A 24955-nucleotide genomic window follows, 5' to 3' on the forward strand; every position below is an offset into this window, starting at 1 on the left:
TCTGCCTCTACCACTTCCTTGCTGTGTGACTTGGGGTAAAGTATTTCACCTCTCTGGAGCTTCCATTGCCTTAGCTGGAAAACGGGATGCAATTGCTTGATGCACAAGTTAGGAAGCAAATCAACAGCATAGATGCGGTGCCTGGAGATCAGGAGGTGTCCTTTCAGTGTAAGTCCCTCCTCATTCCTCCCCTAAATGGCCTGTGGGGTTCACTACAGGGCCACACCCAAGTAGGACCCAGGAGCAGAAGCCGCTGAGACTCCTTGACGCTCAGGACCAGGCCAGCGCCATGCTGTTGCGGGATTCTCGCTGCTACTGAGAGCCCAGATATAAAATGTTAATGTGCAAGGAAACCAGCCGACCAGGTGACGGTGACAAAGCTCACGTCCCATCTGTTTTTCCCCTCCCTCCACTCCAGGTTGGGCATGAAAAACAACTCCCTGACTCCTCTTTGCTGAGTAAAATGATGCGTGAATGAACAAATAAACCTCTGAGAGATTCCAAGGCCAGGGGAGGCCTTGAGCCTTTATCTTGTGACTTGTGTGCCAGGAGCATAAATAGTCACAGTTGCCCCTGGATTCCTTAGTGGCTCCTGCTGGGTTTTGAGTCACCCCAGGCTTTCCTCACCTGGAGGTGCTGATTTCAAAGTGAGTCACAGGCCTCTGCACCTAAGCCCAGACCCTGCTGAGCTGATTATTCCACCCAAGAGAAATCGCCAATGTGACCTGTGAGAAGGAAGACTCTTGGAGCCTGGGGCCGCTGCTCAAGCTGCCTCCAGCCTCCTCATCGACCAGTCCAGACAAGGCTGCATTACCCACCAGGAAACACATGCCTAGAGCCACATATTCCAGGTCTTGCAAACATATTGGGGACCAGGAAGAAAATAAAAGGCACTGGCTCGAAATAAAGAAAAAGATGCAACATTGAAATGAATAAATGCTTAATTAAATGTCTAAAAAACACTGGGTCCACTTTGTTCATTAAGTTTGTTTTCATTAAAATCTTATTACATCTAAACACAATTTATGGGTTGGTTCCCTCACTTTGTAAGAACTCCTGAGTTTGCATGAGAAAGCACAGCCAATAGTATCATCCAGTGAAGGAATTACTACTCATAGCCAAGTAAGTTCAAAAGCAAAATTCCAAAAATTATGTTTTTATTTTTAATTTTCAAATTAAATTTTATTTTTTTAGAGACAGGGTCTCACTGTTGCCCAGGCTGGGGTGCAGTGAGGCAATCATAACTCAATGTAGCACTGAACACCTGGGTTCAAGCGATCCTCCTACCTCAGCCTCCTGAGTAGCTGGGACTACAGACATGTGCCACCACACCTGGATAATTTCTATTTTGTGTAGAGATGGGGTGTCACTATGATGTTCAGGCTGATCTTGAATTCCTGGCCTCAAGTGATCCCCTGCCTCAGTCTCCCACACTGAGGGATTATGCTGAGATTACAGGCAGAAGCCACTGTGCCAGGTTTAAACATTCTTTAAAATGCATTTACACTAACACACATATGATATAGGCGCACTTGATACTTGATACATAATGTGGGAGAGGCTTCTAAAAGTAACCAGAGCCAGTGGACATCTTAAAATGCCCCTGCTGTAGGGCCACGTGACTGTTACTGGTTCTTGGGGAACTCTTTACTAGGAAGTCCCTACTTTTCTCTCCTGGAGATGCCACTTTCTCCTGGGAAGTCAGTCACTGGCCCCTACAGATACATACAAATAATGCCTATTATTTCAATGGAAGAAAGTGGCCCTTTCATCTCTTAGAATTAAGACACTTCATGACCAGCAGTCCACACACCTTCCTCCAGCCTCTTGTCCTACAGATTTGCTGCCACAACTATTTTCTCCAGAAAGTTCAGGAAGCTGGTCGAACTCACAGGCAACCTAACCTCTTTTTAAAATCTCTGAAATCTTACTGCCTTGTCTCTGGGGAACACGTGGAGTGCAGAAGTCCTCCCACAGCAGCCACCACCAATGTGCCAATTATGGGTGCTGAGTAGCGTCTTCTGATCCTGATTCTCAAAGGCTGCATCCTGTGAGCACAGCCACCTCGGAAAGGCCCTTCTTCCCTGGAAGCCACTTTTCACCCCTACTCGGGCTTCAGAGGGCATCTCCAGAGCAAGAGGTAGGCAAAGGCCATTAGCCATAGGTCACCAGGGAAATTCCCTCACTGAGTGCTTTCCTTGGATTTTTGTTTTCATGCCACTTCAAGGAGCAAGCTGATTGCAAATACACACTTTAGAATCTCCCGGGCTCACTGCGTCATCTCTCCAATTAAGGCTCAGGGCAGCCATGTCTTCTTCACTGAGAGGAAACCCCATGCAGGCCTGGCTTGGAGGTACCCTGGGCAGCTTCCAGGCCTAGGGAGATGCCAGCAGTGCTGGCTGGGGACAGATGGGTGCTGGGTTTGTCGGGAATAATTCACACCCTCAGAGAGCCCTACTGATACTTGGCACCAAGGAAGGATTCTTTCTAAGCCTGGCCACAGTGCAGATGGGTAGAGGTGCTCAGCAGAGGTCAGGAGAGCTTGAAAGGAGGAGGAGGAGAGAGGTGGGGTGGAGACCAGTGCACAGACTCTGCTCCCAGAACACTCAACGGGCATCTCTAGCAACTCCTGAGCTGCCCTCCCAGGCTGGGCAGTGATGGATGAGACATTATCAACATGGCAAACCATGCAGCCCAGCTCCCAGGGCACTGTTGACTGGGACATCTCTCCCTTCCCTCTCACAAAGCTTTGCTCCTGAATCCCTTCCACCTCCCATTCTAACCAGCACCTAGGAAACCACTGCCAGTCACATCTCACAGAATCACAGTCACAGAAATACAGAACTCAATTCAAAAAGCATAGATTGAGTCTCTGTGATGTGCTAGGCACCATTCTGGTGCCGGGGGTACAACCTAAACAAAATAACGAAAACACCAAATTCTCATGAGGTTTACATTCTATCAGATAGAGTCACTAGAAACCAGTATGGTCTAGTCTCCCCTGGTGGAAAAAAAAAAAGTATAAGGGCTCAAGCTGCAGCCCAGAGCCCAGCACTGTGCTGAAAGCTTTAGGTGCCCCACTTAATTCCCTTCCCCTTGATAATCCTTGAAAGACAAGATTATCACCCACATTTCACAGACATATAAATTGAGGCCTGAGACCATTTAATAAGACACTCAAGGTCACAGAGCTGGTAGATGGTAAATCCCAACCTGCCTTCAAAGCAGGCGAAGTGTGTCCTTCATGACACCTCCCCATTTCTGTAGGCCACAGTATTCGTCTCCCTTTAAACTAAAATGAAAGTTTAGTTGCCAATGCCAATACTTAACAACGTGGTGCACTTAGGCAAGGGACTCAGTTTTCTCATCTGTAAAATGGGATTGATAGTACCCAACTTCTTGGGTTGTAGTGAAGATTAGATATCAGGCCTGTACGGGCTGATCACTTAAGCCCAGGAGTTCAAGACCAGCCTGGGCAACAGGGCAAAACCCAATCTCTACCAAAACTACAAAAATTAGCCAGGCACGGTGTGTGCCTGTAGTCCGAGCTACTCAGAAGGCTGAGGTGGAGGATGGTTTGAGCCCAGGAACACAGGTTGCAGTGAGCTGAGATCTTGCCACTGTACTCCAGTTTGTGTGACACAGCGAGACTCTGTCTCAAAAAACAAAAAGGATATTAGGCCTGTAGAGCCCCTTGTCCAGAGCCTGGTGCTAAGTGTGTGTTCACAAATGCAAGCCATCATTTTTATTTTATTTATTTATTTATTTATTTATTTATTTATTTATTTATACTGAGATGGAGTCTCACTCTGTTGCCCAGGCTGGAGTGCAGTGATGCGATCTTGACTCACTACAACCTCTGTCTCCCAGGCTCAGGTGATTCTCCTGCTTTAGCCTCCCGAGCAGCTGGGATTACAAGAGCATGCCACCATGCCCAGCTAATTTTTTTTTTTTTTTGAGGCGGAGTCTCGCTCTGTCGCCCGGACTGGAGTGCAGTGGCCGGATCTCAGCTCACTGCAAGCTTCGCCTCCCGGGTTTACACCATTCTCCTGCCTCAGCCTCCCGAGTAGCTGGGACTACAGGCGCCCGCCACCTCGCCCGGCTAGTTTTTGTATTTTTAGTAGAGACGGGGTTTCACTGTGTTAGCCAGGATGGTCTCGATCTCCTGACCTCGTGATCCGCCCGTCTCGGCCTCCCAAAGTGCTGGGACTGCAGGCGTGAGCCACTGAGCCTGGCCTACTCCAAGCCATCATTAGTAGTAGTAGTAGTCATACCTTTAGTATTTGACATGAACAACCTCACATAAAGAGAAAATGGTACATTGCATCTAGCAGTTCACCCCTAATAAATGAGAATGACAGTGTACTAAGTCAAACCTATAGAAGAAAAACATGGTTGCTGTGAACACTATGAATACAGTAGGTGCTCAATATGCTATTGCATTTTGAGAGCACTGAATCCTAACCACTAGACCACCAGGGATCGTCACACTATTGCATTTTGACTCTTATTATCATGCCTTTAGGACACAAGTAAGAGGAATTCTACATTTTCAAATATGTACCTGATTCCCTCATCCTAGAGACAACATTTGTGCCGGCCATGATCCCTGCAGTAGGAGTTGTCTAGTACGGCTGTGGAATGGGAGTGCCAGGTGTGGATTTCTCAGTGGGGTTCCTGCCAAGGTGGCTACACTAGGAATTCAGTACGTGTTCCAGACTCCTTGTTTAAGTGTTGGTGGTCTAGAACTGTCGCTGTTTTAAGCTTGGGCAATATTTCAACACTATTGTGCTTTGTTTTTCTTATATACTAAAAGCGCCAAGTGATACGCTGCTCTCCTTTAGAGCCTTTCATAACCCTTTTTTCACCTTTTGCCTATGGATCAGCTTTTGCTGCCTAACAGATCACCCCAAAACTTAGTGCTTTAAAACACCTACCATTTGTTTATCTCATGATTCTGTGGGCTAGGCTCAGTGGGGGCGGTTCTTTCTCTGGCCTCTGCTGTGATCATTCGTGTACCTACAGTTGGCTTCCAGTCATCATAGCTCAAGGCTTGCTGGTCAAGAGGATGGGAAGGCTCATCTTGGCTCTATATGTCTCTCATCATGTAGTGGCCCAGACTGGGACTGTTATATGGGCTCAGAAGAGCTCCAAGAGCTACTAAAGACAATACAAGTCCCACTGTGTCTACATAATGTTTGCAAACATGCCATTGGCCAAAGCAAGTCACTTGGAGTCCAGAGTCAGAGTGAGACAGCACTGAAAGTTACATGGCAGGGGCTGTGGGTACCAAGGGGAGGAACCCAAGGTTCCAAAGTACCTGGTAAAGCCTATATATTGTTCAGAATCTGCTTGGATACAAGTAACTGAACTCTGCCCAATTCAGCTTAAGAAAACAGAGGGAAGGGAAGGGAAGGGGGGGAGGGGAGGGGGGAGGGAAGGGAGGGGAGGAGGAGGGGGGGGGGGAGGGGAGGGGAGGGGAGGGAGAGGGAGGGGGTAGGGGGGAGGGAAGGGGAGGGGGGAGGGGAGGGGGGAGGGGAGGGGAGGAAGGCAGGCGGGCAGGCATTTTACTGGCTTACATGACTGAAGGTCCAGGGTGGAAGGAGCTTTAGGTGTGGCTGGGTGCTGAGTCTCAAACAATGTCAGATGTGTCAATCTCTCTCTCTCTCTCTCTCTCTCTCTCTCTTCCTCCCTTCTTCCTTCCATGTCTGCTTTCTGGTACATGCAATTTCTTTTCTGGAAAGGTTTTCCTCACATAGTTACAAAGATAATCATCTTCTCAAAAATAGCTTCCTTCCAGCTTACCAACCCAGAAAAAGTATCATTTCTAGTAGCTCTGGCCAAAGTCCCAAGTAGGACTTTGATTGACTAGGCTTGAGACATCTGCTTATTCCTGAACCAATCACCGTGGAAAGAAGAACAGGACACCCTGATTCACCAGACCTGAGCCATGGGTCCACCCCATGGTGGGATTAAGGGTAGTATCAGCCTCATTCCTCTTGTCTCAGCTTTCTGCAGAGCCTCCCCCAGGAGGCCATGGAAACCCCAGAAGCCATGGGCCAGGCATTCAAAATGCCACTGGATAGGTATTCACAAACCCCTTCTCTTAAACCGGGGATTGGCAACCTTTTTCTGTAAAGGTCCAGATGGTAAAGTATTCTAAGTTTTATGGACCAAGGGGCAGAATCAAGGCTATTAGGTAAGTACCTACATAACAAGAGAGAGAGAAAAGACATTTCCATAAATTCTTTTCAATCATTAAAAAGTTTTTTTAAAAAAAATCCTCAGTTTGGGCTGGGCACGGTGGCTCATGCCTGTAATCCCAACACTTTGGGAGGCCCAGGCGGATGGATTGCTTGAGGTCAGGTGTTTGAAACCAGACTGGCCAACATGGTGAAACCCCATCTATACTAAACTTACAAAAAAAAACTAGCCAGGCATGGTGGCAGGCACCTGTAATGCCAGCTACTTGGGAGGCTGAGGCAGGAGAATTGCTTGAACCCAGAAGGCAGAGTTTGTAGTGAGCCAAGATTGCGCCACTGCACTCCAGCCTAGATGACAGAGTGAGACTCCGTCTCAAAAAAAGAAAAGAAAAGATCCTCAGTTTGCAGGCTATACAAAAAGAGGCAGTGGGATGGATGTGGCCTGTGAGCCCTGGTTTGCTGACTCCTGCACTAATCTCTTTCCACTTTCCTAAGTGGAAAAAGCCACAGGGCAAGCAGAGTTTATACTGAGAAGGAAATCTAAGGGTACTGTAGGGTTAGGCCGGGCGTGGTGGCTCATTCCTGTAATCCTAGCACTTTGGCAGGCTGAGGTAGGTGGATTGCCTAAGCTCAGGTGTTCGAGACCAGCTGGCCTAACATAGTGAAACCCTATCTCTATTAAAAATCCCACCCCCCACCCACCCACACACACAAATTAGCCAGGTGTGGTGGGGTGCATCTGTAGTCCCAGCTCCTCAGGAGACTGAGGCATGAGAATTGCTTGAACCCAGGAGGTAGAGGTTGCAGTGAGCTGAGATCATGCCACTGTACTCCAGTTGGCACAAAGCAAGACTCTAAGTGACAAAGTAAGACTCTGTCTCCCAAAAAAGAAAAAAATAATAATTAATTAATTAAAAAGGTACTGTAGGGTTAAAACCACAGCCAAGGAAGGGGAGAAGGAGGGGAGAGGCTAGAAACCTGTGAAGGCAGGGTCTGAAGGAGAACTGGGGAAATTTGGAAGGGGAAAGATGCATCTTTGGAGGCAGTGGCTATGATAAGAGAGTAAGATAGTGAAATAAAGAAAAAGAAGATTTTACAATTCAGCTGTCCCTTAGTGTCTGCAAGGGATTGGTTCCAGGACCCCCAGGATACCAAAATTTGCCAATGCTCAAGTCCCTGATAAAAAATTGGCATAGAAGTTGCAGATAACCTATGTGCATCCTCCTATATACTTCCAGTCATCCCTAGATTACTTGTAATACCTAATACAATGTAAGTGCTATGGAAATAGTTGTTATACGGTATTGTTTAGGGAACAATGACACACAAAAAAAGTCTGCGCATGTTCAGTACAGAATTATACTTTTTATTTTTTCTGAATGGTTTTCCACCCACAGCTGGCTGAATCCAGGAACGAGGAACCCATGGATATGGAGGGCCAGCTGTATTGGCTGTGCCTTACAAATTAAGTGCACCAGAGGCTACAATAAATATTCAATTGCTTTTCAATTACTATGGATACTGGATTGGTTTCTCTCTCCCTTTTTCTTAACGTGACACAATGCTGATCTGGGCCCAGAAGTGGACATGTCTTTCTGTGGGCTGCCCCCAAATTCCCCAGCTCTGCTAACCCTCCCGTGGCCCAGCCACCCTAAGCAATCTGGTTCCCTCACCCATCACATCTCTCCACCTGAGACATGAACACCCCACCCTAACGTCCTTCTGCTCAACCAACTCCTGTTCATCCTTTCTTTGGGAGATCTTCCATGGCTCCCTGGGTGACCCCTACTCACTGAGTCCTTACCTCCCACTGCAACCTATGCCCACCCTGGGGAAAGCCTGAGTTCTCTCTGGTTCCTCGCTTTAAAATGGGATCACCTGCCTGCCCCTGCTGAAAATGAGGCAAGGCAGAAGAAAGCCCTTTGCAATCTGTAAAGGGCAAGCTAGGCACGTGAGGGCGGTTATTGGCATTTGGTTCCAAGAAGGCCCTATTTTTGATCGTCTTCTCTGTCCCATCCTCTCCGGGTGAAGCTTCAACGTGCCCCGAGAGCCAGGTCTCCGCAGAAACAGAAATAGTCTGTTACTGGCAGGAATTAGATAGGCTTGTGAATTAGGGATCTGCTTCGCGCCAATTTCATCAGCTTGGGGATGGGAGTGGGATGGGAGTGGGCACTCTGACTCTTCTAGGACAGCCTCCTCGTATTCCAGGTGATTGTTTCCCCATCCCAGGAAATCCTGCGCGTGCCTCCCCGCAACGAAAGTCACTGATGTCGCCCCTCTCCTCCCAGCAGCTTCCAGACTGCGACCTTCTGTAGCTCTGCTCAGAACTTCACCTGGAAGAGCCTGTTATAATTCTTAAACAGCCCCTCAATCGACTGTGATTAAGCATACACTCCAGCCTCAGCGAGCTTGGCGTCGGTCTGCACCTGCCGCTCGGAGCCCCTCTTCAAGGCACCTGCGCTGGACCCCGCCCCGCCTGGTCCGCGCGCACGCGCAGTGGCCCCACCCCGCCCCGCCCCGCCCCGCGGCGCCCGAGGACCGGATGGAGCTACACTCACTGGTTCAGCCAGGAGGCCCTGCGCAGCTGCGGGGAGAGCTGGGTGGTTGTGCCACCTCATTAGACACATTGGTGGACGATGCCGCAGATTAGCAGGTTGGCTCGCAGGGCGGGGCGCAGGCTTTCTCACTGATCTGGGAGCATGAGAGCAGGGGCCACGCGGGGCCATGCGGGGGCTGCCCGCCTGCTTCGCTTTCCTTGAGCAACGTCTCACTTTGCCCTTTGTTTTTAAACACCACGCAGGATGGTTTGTGTGCAAACGAAGCCGTGTCACTTCTCAAGTGTCGGTGCTCAACGTGGCAACCCCCCTCCCGCCCCCAGTACAGAGATCCCGCCCATCCACCGACAATCCCTCCTCTTCTTTCTTCCCCTAGGTGCTAGTGATTCAAGGTAGTCCCACTAGAGGGAACACACGCTGCGATGCACCCTCTCCTCTTCCACTGAGCCAGGGGTGACCTTGAGTGACTCAGGCCATCTCAGCAGGCTGTACCAGGAACAGCACCTAGAGCTGGTAGACAGCACGGGCTGCAGAGAGGTAAAGATGGGGTTCGGAAGCCAAGGCTCCCCTTGTTGCATGGGTGACATCAGGCAAGCTACTCAACCTCAAACCCTGGCTTCCCCTTCTGTATAATGGAGACAGTCTCGACCCCACAGGCACTTGTGGAGAAAGTGGGTTTGAGCTGAGCTTCTGTGAAAATCAGGCACACTCAGAGAGTAGCTCAGAAAACCACGATGTGTCAGTTTCATACTCTGGGAAGCAGAAGCCAAGATAGAATTAGAAGTGCAATGTCTGTGAAGGAAGAATAAAGGGAAAAGGAAACAGGAGTGGGGCAGGGGGCAGACCACAAGGAAGACCGACAAATGTGAAGGGAGAAGGCTGGGAAGAACGACTGGGTAGAAGGAGCCCCACGGTGCAGTGCAGCTTGAGAAGGTGTGGAGGGGATGGAAGTCACTCATGGGGCAGGAATGGCCCAGCTCCAGCACCTTGCTATGGCCAGCCAGCTGCTGGGAACAGGCCAGGAAGAGTGTGGCCTTGGTGTAAACACTGGGGTGGATCCCGAGATGAAGGTGTAGCAGCTGGAAGCTGTCAGTTCACCACTCCTCTTCTGAAGGGAGAGCTGAGCCCTGCACATGGGAGCACTGGTGAAAAGGGTGGCAGACGTTTATCAGTAACCTTACCGGTTTTATGCTTCATCCTCCATCTCCCAAAGTCCCCTTGACCTTGCCTTCAGCTCCAGGAATGGCCACATGGCTCAGACAAAGCCAACCAGCACATCCCATTTCAGTGGCCAGCGATGAATGATTCAGTGTTTACCCAAATGCATCCAATCAGGGTGAATCTGAGGACATTTGCTGGGGAGGCTGGGACACAATCTCTTTTCTGACAGATGGTAACAAGAAAGTAGGTAGCTGCAGGGGCTGCTGGCAGCCATCTTGAGACATGAAAGGTGTCCAAATTGGGATGAATTCAGCGTTGAGGATGGTGGTGTAGAGAAACAGGAGACAGGGGCTTTGGTCATATTGTTGGATGGCTTGGTTAAGCCTCTCCTGAAATCCATTCTACTGCTGGACTTTACAGTTCATAAACTAATAAATCCTCTTTACTGTTTGAGGCAGTTGTGTCAGGTGTCCTGTTACGTATAAGAAAAGTCTCTGATTTGATCAGCAATAGGGAAATGGATGTCCTCTGAGCTCCAAAAGTCAGCACAGGCCTAATGCTCAGGCCTTATGGAGCCTCGGACTGATGAAAGGCTGGTATAGGCATCCATGGCTGCTCTTGGGACCTCAGGGGAGCAGTGCGTGAATGTTCATTTCAGAGTACTGACAACTCCACGTGTCTGCATCCTTTTACACCCAGTCACTCCCTTTCCCACGACCAACTGCTGTCTTCACCCTCTCACCTGTATCTTTTCTCCATTACATAGACCCTCCTAACTCATACTTCTTCCTCCTTCCTAAGTTTGCAAGACTGATTCCAGATTCACCTTGTGATTTTCTTAACGCATCTCTTACCTTCAATAACTTCCAAGGGCCTGATCTTCTCTTCATTTCCCAATTCAAATTTCTGGGAGCAGGACTTGGATTATCCCAGCTGTTGCCTATTTAGACACCCTCAGAGATTCTAATTCCACTGTCTTTGGAGGGGCTGAGTATTGGTAGTTTTGAAAAGTTTCTTGTATGGTTCAAGTGTGCAGCCAGAGTCAAGAACCCTTGGATTAGTAAAGCTTTCCAGGCCAGCTGACCCCACAGTCAGCCCTTGGGTCAAGTTCAAGCCCAATCCAGTCAGCTAAGAGCAGAGCCACAGGGTCTCACTATGCCCAAAGTCCCTTCCATTGGCAGAATCTGTGGCTACAGAAGGAGTGAGAGGAGGCCAGGAACAGTGGCTCATGCCTATAATCCCAGCACTTTGGGAGGCCAAGGCAGGTGGATCACCTGAGGTCAGGAGTTCGAGATCAGCCTGGCCAACACGGCAAAACCCTGTCTCTACTACAAATACAAAAATTAGCCAGGCGTGGTGGTGCGCGCCTGTAATCCCAGCTACTCAGGAGGCTGAGGCAGAAGAATCGCTTGAACCCAGGAAGCGGAGGCTGCAGTGAGCTGAGCTGAGATCATGCCACTGCATTCCAGCCTGGTGACAGAGTGAGACTTTGTCTCAAAAAAAAAAAAAAAAAAAGGAGTGAGAGGAGACAGGCCCCTACTTGACATGTGAGGACAAACAAGCCTAGCATAGTGTTTGGCATCACGCAGTTGCTCAACAAATGACAGATGTTATTACATTCCTGTCTCTTCTCTAATTCAAGGGGATGCAGTCGGCCCTCCATATCCTGGGGTTTCACATCCATGACTTCAACCAACCACAGACTGAAAATATTCAGATAAATAATAAAATACAATAAAAATGCATATTTTAAAAACAATACAGTATACTCACAATTTCCATAGCATTTACATTGTATTTGGTATAAGTAATCTAGAGATGATTTAAAGCATACAAGAGAATGTAGGTAGGTTATATGCAACTACTATGCCATTTTATGTAAGGGACTTGCACATCCCTGGATTTTGCTATCTGAGGAGGCCCTGGAACCAATCTCCCACAGATACCGAGGGACGACTGTATTGTCTTTAAAATAAACTATGCATCTGGGTGTGGTGGCACGCACCTGTAGTCCCAACTACTCAGGAGACTGAGGTGGGAAGATCCCTTGAGCCCAGGAGTTTGGTGAGTTCTGATCACATCACTGTACTCCAGCCTGGGCAACAGAGTGAGACGCCATCTCAAAAAAATAAAAAAAATTAAAAAAAAAAAAAACTTAAAAACTAATAATATAAAACAAAATAAACTATGCTGCTATAACACAACAGAGGAAGAGCTGCTGAGGAAGCACCTAGAGGATCTAGGCATCCATGCTTAGCAAATTTACTACAAAACAGGAAAATCCTCGCTAATCAGATTTATATTTGAGAGCAATTGCTGCCAATGCAATAGGAATAAATGCAGTTATAAAGTCATATTTTGGGAGGTTATTTGGTGACATGGGAAACAGGACTTCATATTAAGAGAGAAAAAAGGATATAAATTTATGTAGTACATGATTCAAATTTTGTTTAAAAAATACATGTGTTTACTCGTCTACAAAGAAAAATAAAGAAACTGAAAAGGTATCTGGGGTTTCTCAAGAGAGAGGTTTTTTTTTTCTTTTTTCTTTTTGAGACAGAGTCTCCATCATCCAGGCTGAAGTGCAGTGGCGTAATCTTGGCTTACTGCAACTTCTGCCTCTTGGGTTCAAGGGTTCAAGCGATTCTCCTGCCTCAGTCTCCCAAGTAGCTGGGACTACAGGCATGCACCACTATGCCCAGCTAATTTTTTTTGTATTTTTAGTAGAGATGGGGTTTTGCCATGTTGGCCAGGCTGGTCTCGAACTGTGGACCTCAGGTGATCCACCCACCTCAGCCTCCCAAAGTGCTGCGATTACAGGCATGAACCACTGCACCCAGCCAACAGTTTTTCTTAAAGCTAATTATGTCCAATTTAGAGGGCTGATCTTTATCCTATATACTATCCTTCTACTTTTTGGCATTAACAGGCTTTTATGAAAGGATAGTTTCAGTAGAATACTGCCTAGGTTGGGTTAGAGATGCACATCCAGAATGAAAAGTCAGGAGCCTTATGTCAGCACCCTCTGCACTCTACCCTGTTTAGTTTTGTTTCTAATTTTAATTTTGTAGAAATCAATACAGAACTCTGGAACCAACTGCTTTAGAAGATAAGAATCTCTTTCCTGCTCCAATCCTTCTGGCTTGCCTTGGATTCAAGGCTCTTCCAGCAGGAGCTGGCCCTGATTCATGGGGATAGTGTCCATGTCCAGGGGCACTGCCCAGAGCGGGGACTGTTCAGATTCTCTACCAACTGACCTTCCACCTGCCAGCCAAGGGGGCAGTGAGTGGAGAACGCTGGGAATTCAGGGTTGGGGAGGAGGGACGGCAACAGGAAAAGATAGAACATATGTGTCGATTAGGCCAGGAGATGAGGACCCCAGACCCAGGAAAAGGAGGAGGAGGAAAGACACACTTGATCTTCCTGCTTAGAATGTTGGCAGAAGTCATATTCAAAAGATAAGAGAATCAAGAGAAAACCCAAGAAAGGCAACATGGCCCATGCTAGGTAGGGATTACTAGCTAGTAAAGAGCTGTCAAGGGTCTGATGCCATTTATTCATTTGAATTCTCCAGTTGCCTAGTTTTTCATTCAACAAGTGTCGTCTGAAGGTGTTGTGTGGACAGAACGTTGTGTGGAATCCAAAGCTGAAACAGATACTGAAGTCTGTGCTCTGGTAAAGAAGAGAGGAGACCCGTATTTACCCCGCAGGGAGCAATAAATACTCTAAGACCATTACAAATTGTTCTGGGAGTTCAGAGGAGGGAATTTATTTCTAGTCCGGAGCAATGAAGGGTGACCTCCTGGAGGAAGTGGCATTTGACTGGGGGGCCTTGAAGGATGGAGATTTAAATATGCAAACTAACAGCAAGGGAAACAGGAGAGCAACGCAGGAGCAAACATGAAGATGGGAAAACACAAAGCATGTAGGGGAAACACAAATGCAATACTTTGTATTATGGGTGAGGCTCTACAAGAGGCACTGGATTGCAATGGGACTATTGTTTCCAGGGGACCTCTGGCCTGGTGGTCAAGCTACTGAAACTATCACAATTTCAGACCAAGCCAGGCTCGCAAGTCTTAGCTGTTCTTGCCGATTCTCCTGAATGCTCACTCCAGTAAGAGCGGTCAGGAAATGTTTCTTTGGAAGTATCTTCAAAGACACCAGCATACCACTATGAACACTTAAAATATGGAGACAGAACAATTGGAGTGCTGCTCCCAGCATGTCGGAGGGAAAAGCAGCAAGATCCTTCCCGGAGGTAAATCCTTTGTGTTGTTTTCTTCCCAGTGCTTGGGCATCCAATCCCACGTTCATCCTTTTCCTCTAACTTATCTTTTCATGACTTTGGAAAGCAGTCTTCCTTATCTAGGAAACAAATGGCCTCCACGGAGAGCTCAAAACAGCAAAGTCATTTATCTGTTTGACATGTGTTTGCCTGTTTGTTTTCTCCAGCCTTGAGACAAGAGTTGTGTCAACTGTGGATGGCTATGCCCCAGTCACTCAAGAGACATGAATCAATTTCCCAGCTGCATTTATCACTTGCTGCCTTAAATCAAGTCTAATCAATGCTTCCTTCATTTGGTATGGATTGAAACTATACATAACATACTCAGAAAACAGGAGAGAAAAGCAGCAGATCACAAAAATTCCATCAGGGATTTAGATGGAATGATGTTAAAGAAACATTTGCAATCTTTCATTTGCTCTAATGGCGACCCCTGACCAAACAGTGAGAGATTTGCGTTTATGAAGCTCAATTTGAACTTACCTGACATGCAGTGACATTATATGACAGGTCATTTGATATATGGGGGGTTTCTGCATCTTTAAGGATTTTATAACTAATACACTCTTAGGATCTGATGTGTATTTATAATTTCATTCCTATACTAAGTTTTAAACTCATTTCCATTCCTTTTAGAGGTATCTGTTTCACCATCATTGACTATATAATTCAATTTCCATTTATATAAAGTAGTAAAAATCCCTTTATAACAAAATAGATATCCAGGAGTCTGTTTTGTTTTTGTTAATAATTTTATAAAGTCTTAAATACGGCCCTCTCTCTACTCCTCCCAATTCTTGGTATTAATAATAGAATTTGATCCACGTAACCAAAGTGGGATTTTCATTAGCAGGTGTGAAAACCGCTCCCCAGCTGCCAACCAATTTAGAATGTGGTAGGGAGCAGTCTTGTCTCATTTGCAGCTTAATCTTGTGCCAGTGAAAGGTGATACCAGCTTAGTTACCGGCACCTAAAACCTGGCCATGCCCACAGCAAGGCCTCCGATCATTCTTCAAGGATAATGGGACAAGAGAGACAGAACACAGAAAAACAGGTCAATGACAATGCAAGCCTAGGAGATGAGGCAGTGCTGTGATTCACTGGCATAATTAATATTTCTATCTAATCTGCTGAACTGTGTAGACTTTTACCACTAGCCTGCCTCTGTAGCGATTAACAGGGCTGACTCATTTTCACAGTGCCAGCTCCCCCAGCGACCTGTTGTTAGGTAGCTAAATAGAGCCCTGTTCAGCTCTGGGAAGTGAAACAATAATAATAAACCCTTACGCTGGTTTAACGCTTTCCAGTTCATAAAAGTGCTTTGAACATACAGTCTCCTAGCACTGGAAGGCCAGCAATATAAGCAGTTCTATTTCCATTTCTGTCTACAGCCATACCACTCTGAACGCGCCCGATCTCATCTATTCCCCCCCTTTTTTCCTTTGAGACAGAGTCTCACTCTGTCACCCAGGCTGGAGTGCAGTGGCACGATCTCAACTCACTGCAATCTCCGCCTTCCGGGTTCAAGTGATTCTCCAGCCTCAGCCTCGAGTAGCTGGGATTACAGGGGCCCACCACCACACCCAGATAATTTGTTTGTATTTTTAGCAGAGACAGGGTTTCACCAAGTTCGCCAGGCTGGTCTCAAACTCCTGACCTCAAGTGATCCATCTGCCTCAGCCTCCCAAAGTGTTGGGATTACAGGCGTGAGCCACCGCGCCCAGCCCCATTTCTAAGATGAAGGGAAAGGTGTAGTTTGGAGTCCCCCACCCTCGTGAGTCAGCCACAGTGGAGCTGGGTTGAATTGGAGGCTGCCTCTTGTCAACCACAAAGTCTTGATTTTTCCCACTGAGCTGCGACTAGGCAGTCACGGGGTCTCTTCCCTACACTTTCCCCAACTTATTTTTTTCTCCCATCACCTATGGGTTTTGGGAAACCCATATGGTTATAGGAGATCCCTAAAGCTGCCTGGCAGGTTGTCTAGTTTAAAAAAATAAATGAAAGGCAGCACCTTTGGAGGTGTTTTGGGTTACTGAGCTCGTGTAGTATAGTGTTCTCAGCCCATCTTAAACAAAGACAGAGCAATGTGATATAACAAAGCTTCAACCTCTGTGAACAAAGAAAGGGTAGGAGAAACACTGCCGACACGGACTCTGAAATTAAGGAGCTCACTCACGTTGTCTTTAATACTCATGAGGGTTGTTTAATGAGCTCCCTGGCTTTGAGGATGTCCGGGAAGGATCATGTTTGCTCATTCTTTGAGGAAGGGAATAATAAGTTTTTCTACCCAAGACAAGTCCACTGAAGTAGATCCTGTCAAGATTCCTAAGAACAGAAATTGATGGAAGGAAGAGAACTTCCATGGCTTTAAACTTTTAGACAAGAGAGGATTTGCTTAACTTGCTTGACTTCAGTGGAAGTAAATGAGGGGAGTTACAGATAATACTTTTTCAAACTGGCTTCAGGTAATGTACTATTGAGGAGAAATGCATTTTCAATGGTCATAAGGACTTGGAAGCTCTCCAGGGAGGCTGAGAGAAGTCTTGAACACATTCCAACAAAGCAGTTATAGTATTCAGGAGTTCATATGCATTTTAAGTGCCGTAGTCACCCCAGGATCATGTTAACATAAACTAGAAAAGTACAAATATTCACAATTTTCACAAGCCCTAAGTAAAAAGTATCATATCCTTTCTTGAAATTAATGATGCTACTGAGATTAATAGATCAGATTTCATTTCCTCCTCAAAGCAGATTGGTTTATCTTATTTGTTCATTCATTCAACAAATATTTATGGAGTGCTTGAGAATATGGACACTGATGATTCAGTGTTAAAAAGACCCTACCTCCCCAGCAGCTTAAACTCAAGTGGGAAAACTCATAAACTATTAATGGAGACTTACACCTCCAGTCCCAATGAAGTAACAGGGACCAGATTTACTCTCCTGTCAGACATAACCAAAGCAGAGAAATGGGAGCAATACACAAAATCATGGCTTTCCAAATTCTGAACTTCAGGCAATGCAAGACAGTGATCCTGAAAGACAGAAAACAAGGTGAGACCTACTGCCTTGAAAGACTTTCCACGCTATGCAGGGAAGGACAATCCAGGCAGAACCCAGGGGGTTCTGGAGTTCAAAGACAGGACTGAGGACTCGGGGTGACGAAGGCAGCTAACATTTGCAGGACAGAGCTCTAGAGAGGAGACAGCTGCACAGAGAACCCTGGATATCTGGAGAGAGAGAGGAGAGCCCTCTTCTAGAACCATCTGAAAAGATTAGAGGGGGCTGGGTGCAGTGGCTCAGGCCTGTAATCCCAGCACTTTGGGAATCTAAGGAGGGTGGATCACCTGAGGTTTGAGACCAGACTGGCCAACATGGTAAAAACCTGTCTCTACTAAAAACACAAAAAAATAGCCAGGTGTGGTGGTGCATGCCTGTAATCCCAGGTATTCGGGAGGCTGAGGCAGGAGAGTCACTTGAACCCAGGAGGCAGAGGTTACAGTGAGCTGAGATCGCATCACTGCACTCCAGCCTGAGCGACAGAACAAGACTCTGTCTCGAGGAAAAAAAAAAAACCACACACACTCACATTAGAGAACAGTCCTCGGTATGTACACAGGGAACAGTGTGAGTTCAATCAGCCAGGCTGAAAAACTCGTAATTCATAAGGCATGGTGGAGCACTCAGGAAAATCAGCACTGGAGAAGGATTTGCCCTAGATTGAGCACCGTGCCAGACCTGCCTAACAAATTACAAAGCGAGATCTGTAAGGATCAAACTACTTCCATGTCACTGCACTGCATCGCTACATAAAGATAGAGAGTATATATAAGAATGCATATCCAGCACCTAAGAAGGTAAAATTCACAAAGTGTGGCATCCAATGAAAGACTATGAGGCATGCAAAAAAAAAAAAAAGACTCATTATTAAGGACTTGTATCCAGAATATATAAAGAACTCTCAAATTGTCGCGCGTGGTCACTCATGCCTATAATCCCAGCACTTTGGGAGACCAAAGAGGGCAGATTGCTTGAGCTCAGGAGTTTAAGACCAGACTGGGCAACATGGCAAAACCCCGTCTCTACCAAAAATACAAAAATTAGCCCAGCCTGGTGGTGCACACCTGTAGTCCCAGGTACTTGGGGGGGCTGAGGCATGAGAATTGCTTCAGCCTGGGAGGCAGATGTTGCAGTGAGCCAAGATCATGCCACTGCATGCCAGCCTGGGTGACAAAGTGAGATTCCATCTCAAAAAAACAAAACAACAACAAAAACACACACCCCTCCCCCCCCAAAACACACACACACACAACACAAAACAAAACCAAACAAACAAAAAGAACTCTAAAAAAATCACAAACCCAGCCTGGGCAACATGGCAAAACCCCATCTCTATAAAAGCTACAAAAATTAGCTGGGTGTGGTGGAGCAAGCCTGTGGTAAGGAGGAGGTGCTAGGATTGCTTGAACCTGGGAGGTTGAGGCTGCAGTAAGCAGAGATTGTGCCACTGCACTCCACTCTGGGAGACAGCGTAAGACCCTGTGTCAAACATACACACACACACACACACACACACACACATACACAGAGGCAAACACACACACACACACACACACAGAGGCAGAAGATCTGAACAGACACTTCCATGATGAAACACCACTACACATCTATAAAAATGGTAAAAGTTTAAAAGACTGACCATATCAGTAACAAGCATGTGGAAGATTGGAACTCTCATAAACTATCACTTTTGGTGGGAATGTAAAATGGTACAGCCATGCTGGAGAACAGTTCAGCGTTTTCTTAAAACATTAAACACGTACCTACTATACGGCTTGGTCATTCCGCCCTCAGGTATTTGCCTAAGAGAATGAAAGCATACGTCCACATGAAGACAAATGTTCATAACAGCTTTATTTATAACAGCCCCAAACTGGAAACAACCGAGGTGTCCATCGATAGGTCAGTGAACAGATCTATTCAATGAAGTAGTACTCAGCAGTGAAAAACACAAAAACTCTTGACACATGCTACCACATGGATGAATCTCAAAATAACTAGACCGAGTAAAATAAGCCTGACCAAAAAAGGGATACATATTGTATGATTCAATTTACATAGAATTCTAGGACATGCAAACTAATAACGGGGCCCAAGAGCACTTGGGGATGATGGATCTGCTCCTCACTTCAATCGCGGTGACAGTTTTATGTGGGGTACACATATGCCAACACACTGTACACTTTTGATACGTGCAGTTCAGATGTCAAGTACACCTCCTAAAATAAAAATATTGATGGGCTCTACATTCTGGCAGTAGAACTATTATTTTCAGCTTGAAGTATTAGCTACACTTTGGTAAAAATATTTTTGAATTTTATCTTCACAGTCACAGCAAGGAAAACAAAAGGTATACACATTCACTGATTGAAAAAAAAAGTCATAAACTTGTCCCCGTATCTGTGGGGGCTTGGTTCCAGGACTCCTGAGTATACCAAAATCATCAGATGCTCAAGTCCCTGATAAAAAATGGTGCAGTATTTGCATATAACCTACCCACATCCTCCTGTACTCTTCAGATCATCACTAGATTCCTTATATGACCCCATACAATGTAAATGCTGTGGAAATAGTTGTTATACTGTATTAGAGAATAATAACAAGAAAAAAAGTCTGCATGTTTGGTACAGATGCAATTTTTTCTTAAATATTTTTGATCTGCAGTTGGTTGAATCCACAGATATGGATACAAATACAGCAGGCTGTCTATATACTAAGAAAAACTACAAAGTGAAAATGAGGAATTCTCATTCAGTAAATGAAACCAAATCTACCGTATTTCTCAACAACGAATAAAACCACCTAAGAGTCAATCATTTGGTGTCTCTCTCCTGCATATTGCTGTGGTTTACAGCAGTGGTGCTCTTGGGTTCAGAAACCTGAACTGTGGTCTTCAGTTGTTCCCCAAGCTCCTCTATCAGAGGTCCAGACACTCCAAGAGGCTGGGAAGAGGCAAGTGGCTTTCCCTGATTGGCATCAGACTCCTGGATGGCTGTGTTTCTGCATGCTCCACCATCAACAATAAGAAGGGCACTGCTTTCTTCAAGAAAGGGACCTTGCAAAGAATTGACTGTCTCAGATGGACTATCTTTGAGTTCCTCTTGTTCTGAATCTGAGTCTGAGTCTTCATTTCCAGATGACACGGTGCTGTTTGAGTCCTCCGAATCATTTGCCTCAGAGCTGGAGCAAAGTGTCTGCTGCCCAGAAACTGAATGGGCTGCTTTTAATGCAGTTTCCTCCTCCTGGACAAGCAGTGCTGCTGCTTCTAGTTCTTCCAGTTCTAACCCCAGCTGGGCCTTTGTAAGGGAGACTTCCTTTAAGGCTTCTGCAAGAGTTGCCAACTTTTTGGATCTTGAAAACATTTTAAGAACAAAGATTAGAATTATTTATTAATTGGCCTGGGGATAACAGGGTATATAGCTTCCAAAAAAATAAAGTTGAATCCATATTTTAAATGGCACACCAGGATATATACCATAACAGATCCAAGATATGTATGTAAAAACAGATCCAAGATATATTTTTTAAAAAGCTATTAAAAGTATTACAGGGAAACACTGATTTCCTTTACGACCCTAAGAAGGAGGAAGGCTTTTCTAACTATGACTCAAAATTCAGAAGCCACAAAAGACTGATAAATTCAACTAAATAAAATCAATTTCTTGGCCAGGCACGGCAACTCACGCCTGTAATCCTAGCACTTTGGGAGGCTGAGGTGGGTGGATCACCTGAGGTTAGGAGTTCAAGACCAGCCTGGCCAACATGGTAAAACCCTGTCTCTACTAAAAAATACAAAAAAATAGCCGGGCACAGTGGCAGGCACCTGTAATCCCAGCTACCTGGGGGGCTGAGGCAGGAGAATCACTTGAACTCAGGAGGTGGAGGTTGCAGTGAGCCAAGATCACACTACTGCACTCCAGCTAGGCAACACAACGAGACTCCATCTCAAAAAGAAAAAAAAAATCAATTTCTTCTGGGTAATATATCTATAATAAGCGCATATATATATATGTGTGTGTGTGTGTGTGTGTTCTAATAAACCCTAATTCTCCTAACAGAGTTCCTAATAATGGATATATAACAATCCAACAGAAAAATGGACAAGCAGACAATTTTCACAAAAGGAAATATAAGTAACTCTTAAATGTATTAGATGTTCAACTCCAGTCAAATAAGAGAAACACAAATTAAAGTCGTATGTGAGATATATTTTTTATATGTCAGATTGGCAAATACCCAAACATTTGATATTATTCTGTTAGCAAGACTGCAGGAGAAAAGGCACTTTCATATACTGATGGAGGCAGATTAAATAGCTACAACCCCCAAGGAGAACTTGGCAATAACTTTCAAAATGGAAAATGTATATACCCTGGACCCAGCAAGCCCCATGTCTAAAAATTAAACACATGTAGCACACATACTATATAACATAGGTCTGAGGTTATTTACTATGACATCACTTTTTAATACCTAAAAATGGGAAACAACCAAATGTCCTTGTTATAAGACTGGTTGACTGGTGAAATAAGCTATGGCATATCCATACAAAGGAATAGCCTACAGCTGTACAATGAATGAAGTTATCCATGGGCCAATCCAGACTTACTGCTTAACAACACAAAAGGCTCACCATATGTATATGCTACATATATATAAAAAGGGAAAATAACAGGAAAGATATCAAAACAGATGTTTCTATTTGCTTGTATACTTCTCAATAAACTCTCCAAAGTAACAGAAAACAGTAACTTCTGTAAAGGAGATAGCGTGGGAACTGGAACTATGGGGGATGACACAGGATGATGGTGTGATGGAGCCTTTTCACTGCCATTGTTTTATTTTTAAACCTATATAAATGTATAAATGTTCACAATCTTAAAATGTACAAGGAGGAAAAGCAATATCAGCAGCATGGAGTACTTTTTCTTTTTATGAGAAAACCATTTCATATTATTTCAGAAGATTTTTTTGATTTTTTTTTTTTTTTTTTTTTTTTGAGACCGAGTCTCACTCTGTCGCCAGGCTGGAGTACAGTGGTGCGATCTTGGTTCACTGCAACCTCCACCTCCCGGGTTCAAGCAATTCTCCTGCCTCAGCCTCCCGAATAGCTGGGACTACAGGCGTGTACCACCACGCCCAGCTAATTTTTTTGTATTTTCAGTAGAGACAGGGTTTCACCATGTTAGCCAAGATGGTATTGATCTCCTGACCTTGTGATCCACCAGCCTCGGCCTCCCAAAGTGCTGGGATTACAGGTGTGAGCCACTGCGCCCAGCCGAAGATTCTTTTCCTCTAAATTACTTGCTAGATTTATAATATTACATTGTATCGAGTAAATAAACTTTTCCATTATTAACTTGGATGCAATTAGTTGTTTTTTGTTTCTAAAAGAACCAACATGACAGAAATTGGCATTCTCCAAAGATGACTACTCTTCTAAAGGGGAAATCTAATGTGACAACTGAAGAAAGGTGGCAGTGAGTGAAAGTGGTAAACATACTGACATGGTTTCTATGTTTCCCTGACTCCAAAGATAAAATGAACGTACAAAACATTGAGTGGCTTTGATACAAACTGGATGAGGGTGAGTTTACAAGATAAATTCATTTGTAAAAGTGTAGTCCATCCCATAACATTGGGAAAATGAGACTTCATTTCAGTGCAACTGACAGTACAATGGGAAATACCGAACAAAGATGGTTTTTTAATCTGGGTGTCCACATGTACCTGAAATGCTATTTCTCAAAATACTTAGCACAATAATGAGATTGTGCAGGGATTGCCCCCCCACCCCCCACAACCCCTGCTGCCCCTTCACACATGTAATCAGGCCATAGAAGCACCACTGCAGTGCCCAAGGGTGAGCGGGAGGCACAGTGTGGTGAGTGGAACAAGGGCAGTCACCATTGTTGATGGGTAGCTTTCTCTTATGCAAGGAAAGCCCTGGGTTTCAGTGCCAGAATTTCCAGAGTGCTTAGAAAAAGGGAAGGGTTAGGGTAAAGCGGAAAACCAAGGTGACATCCACTAGAGTCAGTTAATGATTCACCAAAGCGTTATAACCCCTAGCTAATCTTTTATCAGTCTGAGGCATTTTTAAAAGCATAGTTATGGAATATGACGGCTGCAACATAATTTGCATTTATACCCAAGATGGTTGTAGATGATGTCCACCAATATTTTTAAACCTTGACTACCAGTGGTAAAGGATTCAGTCTGAGCTGCTGCAAAGTTCGTTCTGTCTAAGAACTAGTACACCACTCTGTTTCTCTATGAAGGGGAGTTCTCTCATGCAGCTTAAGAAATAAAGAGTAATAAATTTGGGAAAATGGATACTGCCTCTAATAGTAGAAGTAAAAACATATAAAATAAAAGCTTTTACTTTACTGAAGATATATCTCATTTTAATCGTCACGACAAATACTCCTCAACAATATACAAAGGATGATGTTCCACTAACATCACTGCGCTTGCTCCATTAACCACCCTGTGAATCAGTACCATTGTTATCCCGACATTACAGATGAGGAAACTGGAGCTTGCAGGGGTAGGAGAGCCACTGAGGTTCACTCAGCTAACAAGGGGCGGTCACTACTGGAAACCCAAGCCTCACAACTCCAGCCCTCTTCCCATTCCATCAAAGGACCTCCCATGAATACACAGGCTCTGCAAAGTGTTCTTTTTTTCTTTTTTTCTTTTTTTTTTTTTTTTTTTTGAGACAGAGTTTCACTCTTGTTGTCTGGGCTGGAGTGCAATGGTACGATCTCAGCTCACCACAACCTCCGCCTCCTGGGTTCAAGCAGTTCTCCTGCCTCCGCCTCCTGAGTAGCTGGGATTACAGACACGCGCCACCATGCCCGACTAATTTTGTATTTTTAGTAGAGACAGGGTTTTTCCATGTTGGTCAGGCTGGTCTTGAACTCCCGACCTCGGGTGATCTGCCTGCCTCAGCCTCCCAAACTGCTGGGATTACAGGCATGAGCCATGGTGCCTGGCCAAAGTGTCCTTTCTTAAAGCCACATTCTTTACTTCTTCCCAATTTGAGCTCCACTCAGCATCTTCCAACTGAGCAAGTTCTGACTTGCACAAAGCCCAGAATCCTCCAAAGAAATTGTGACTAATATATTTAGCTTAACGATGTTAAATGAAGTATACATATAAGCATCATCCATGGAGGTTTAGAAAAGGGTAAAGTTCAAATCATTTTTGTGAATTTCGCTGAATATATTAAACATGCCAATTCTCAAGTTGATATTATTTGGATCTTTGTTATTATCTATTATACAGATATTGTGTCCTGTCTTTTAAACCTGTAGAAATGTAGAATTCCAAAGCTCCTCCCCTAGAATCCTAGCTCTTCTCAGAAAGCATACCCCACACACAGGGGGACTAAAAGTATCAAGTGTAACAGGCAGAAAAGTGGTGAAACTGAATCCAGGGGCCCAAATAGGAACTCCTGTCTGTAACCAGCTGATGTGAACTTTTATCCTTCAGGAAAAAGTTTTTCACTTTCAGCATTATATTATGCTGAAAATTACCAGGTTACACAGTAAGTGGGTGGGTGGGTGGGTGGATGGGTAGGTGGGTGGGTGGGTTGATGGATGGATGGATGGATGGATGGATGGATGGATGGAGAGACAGGTAGAGAGACAGACAGACAGACAGACAGACAGATTTTTGATTCT

The 24955-nt window shown here is 45.2% G+C and overlaps 1 protein-coding gene across 5 annotated transcripts in view; it reads right to left on the minus strand.

The window, feature by feature from the left end:
* The window catches only part of SHQ1 (SHQ1, H/ACA ribonucleoprotein assembly factor), a 377353-nt gene that overhangs the window by 248893 nt on the left and 103505 nt on the right, over positions 1-24955 (minus strand). Inside the window, exon 11 of one of the 5 annotated variants that reach the window (XM_033210460.1) lies at positions 19097-20621. The exons of the other annotated variants lie outside the window; for them this stretch is intronic. Coding sequence (XP_033066351.1) covers positions 20084-20621 — 538 coding nt within the window. The 3' untranslated portion in view covers positions 19097-20083. Of the gene's footprint in view, positions 1-19096; positions 20622-24955 lie in introns of those variants that run through there. 5 annotated transcript variants of the gene reach the window in all.

Source organism: Trachypithecus francoisi, unplaced genomic scaffold, assembly GCF_009764315.1.
Source record: "Trachypithecus francoisi isolate TF-2019V2 unplaced genomic scaffold, Tfra_2.0 Lachesis_group0, whole genome shotgun sequence".
NCBI classification, from domain to species: domain Eukaryota; kingdom Metazoa; phylum Chordata; class Mammalia; order Primates; family Cercopithecidae; genus Trachypithecus; species Trachypithecus francoisi.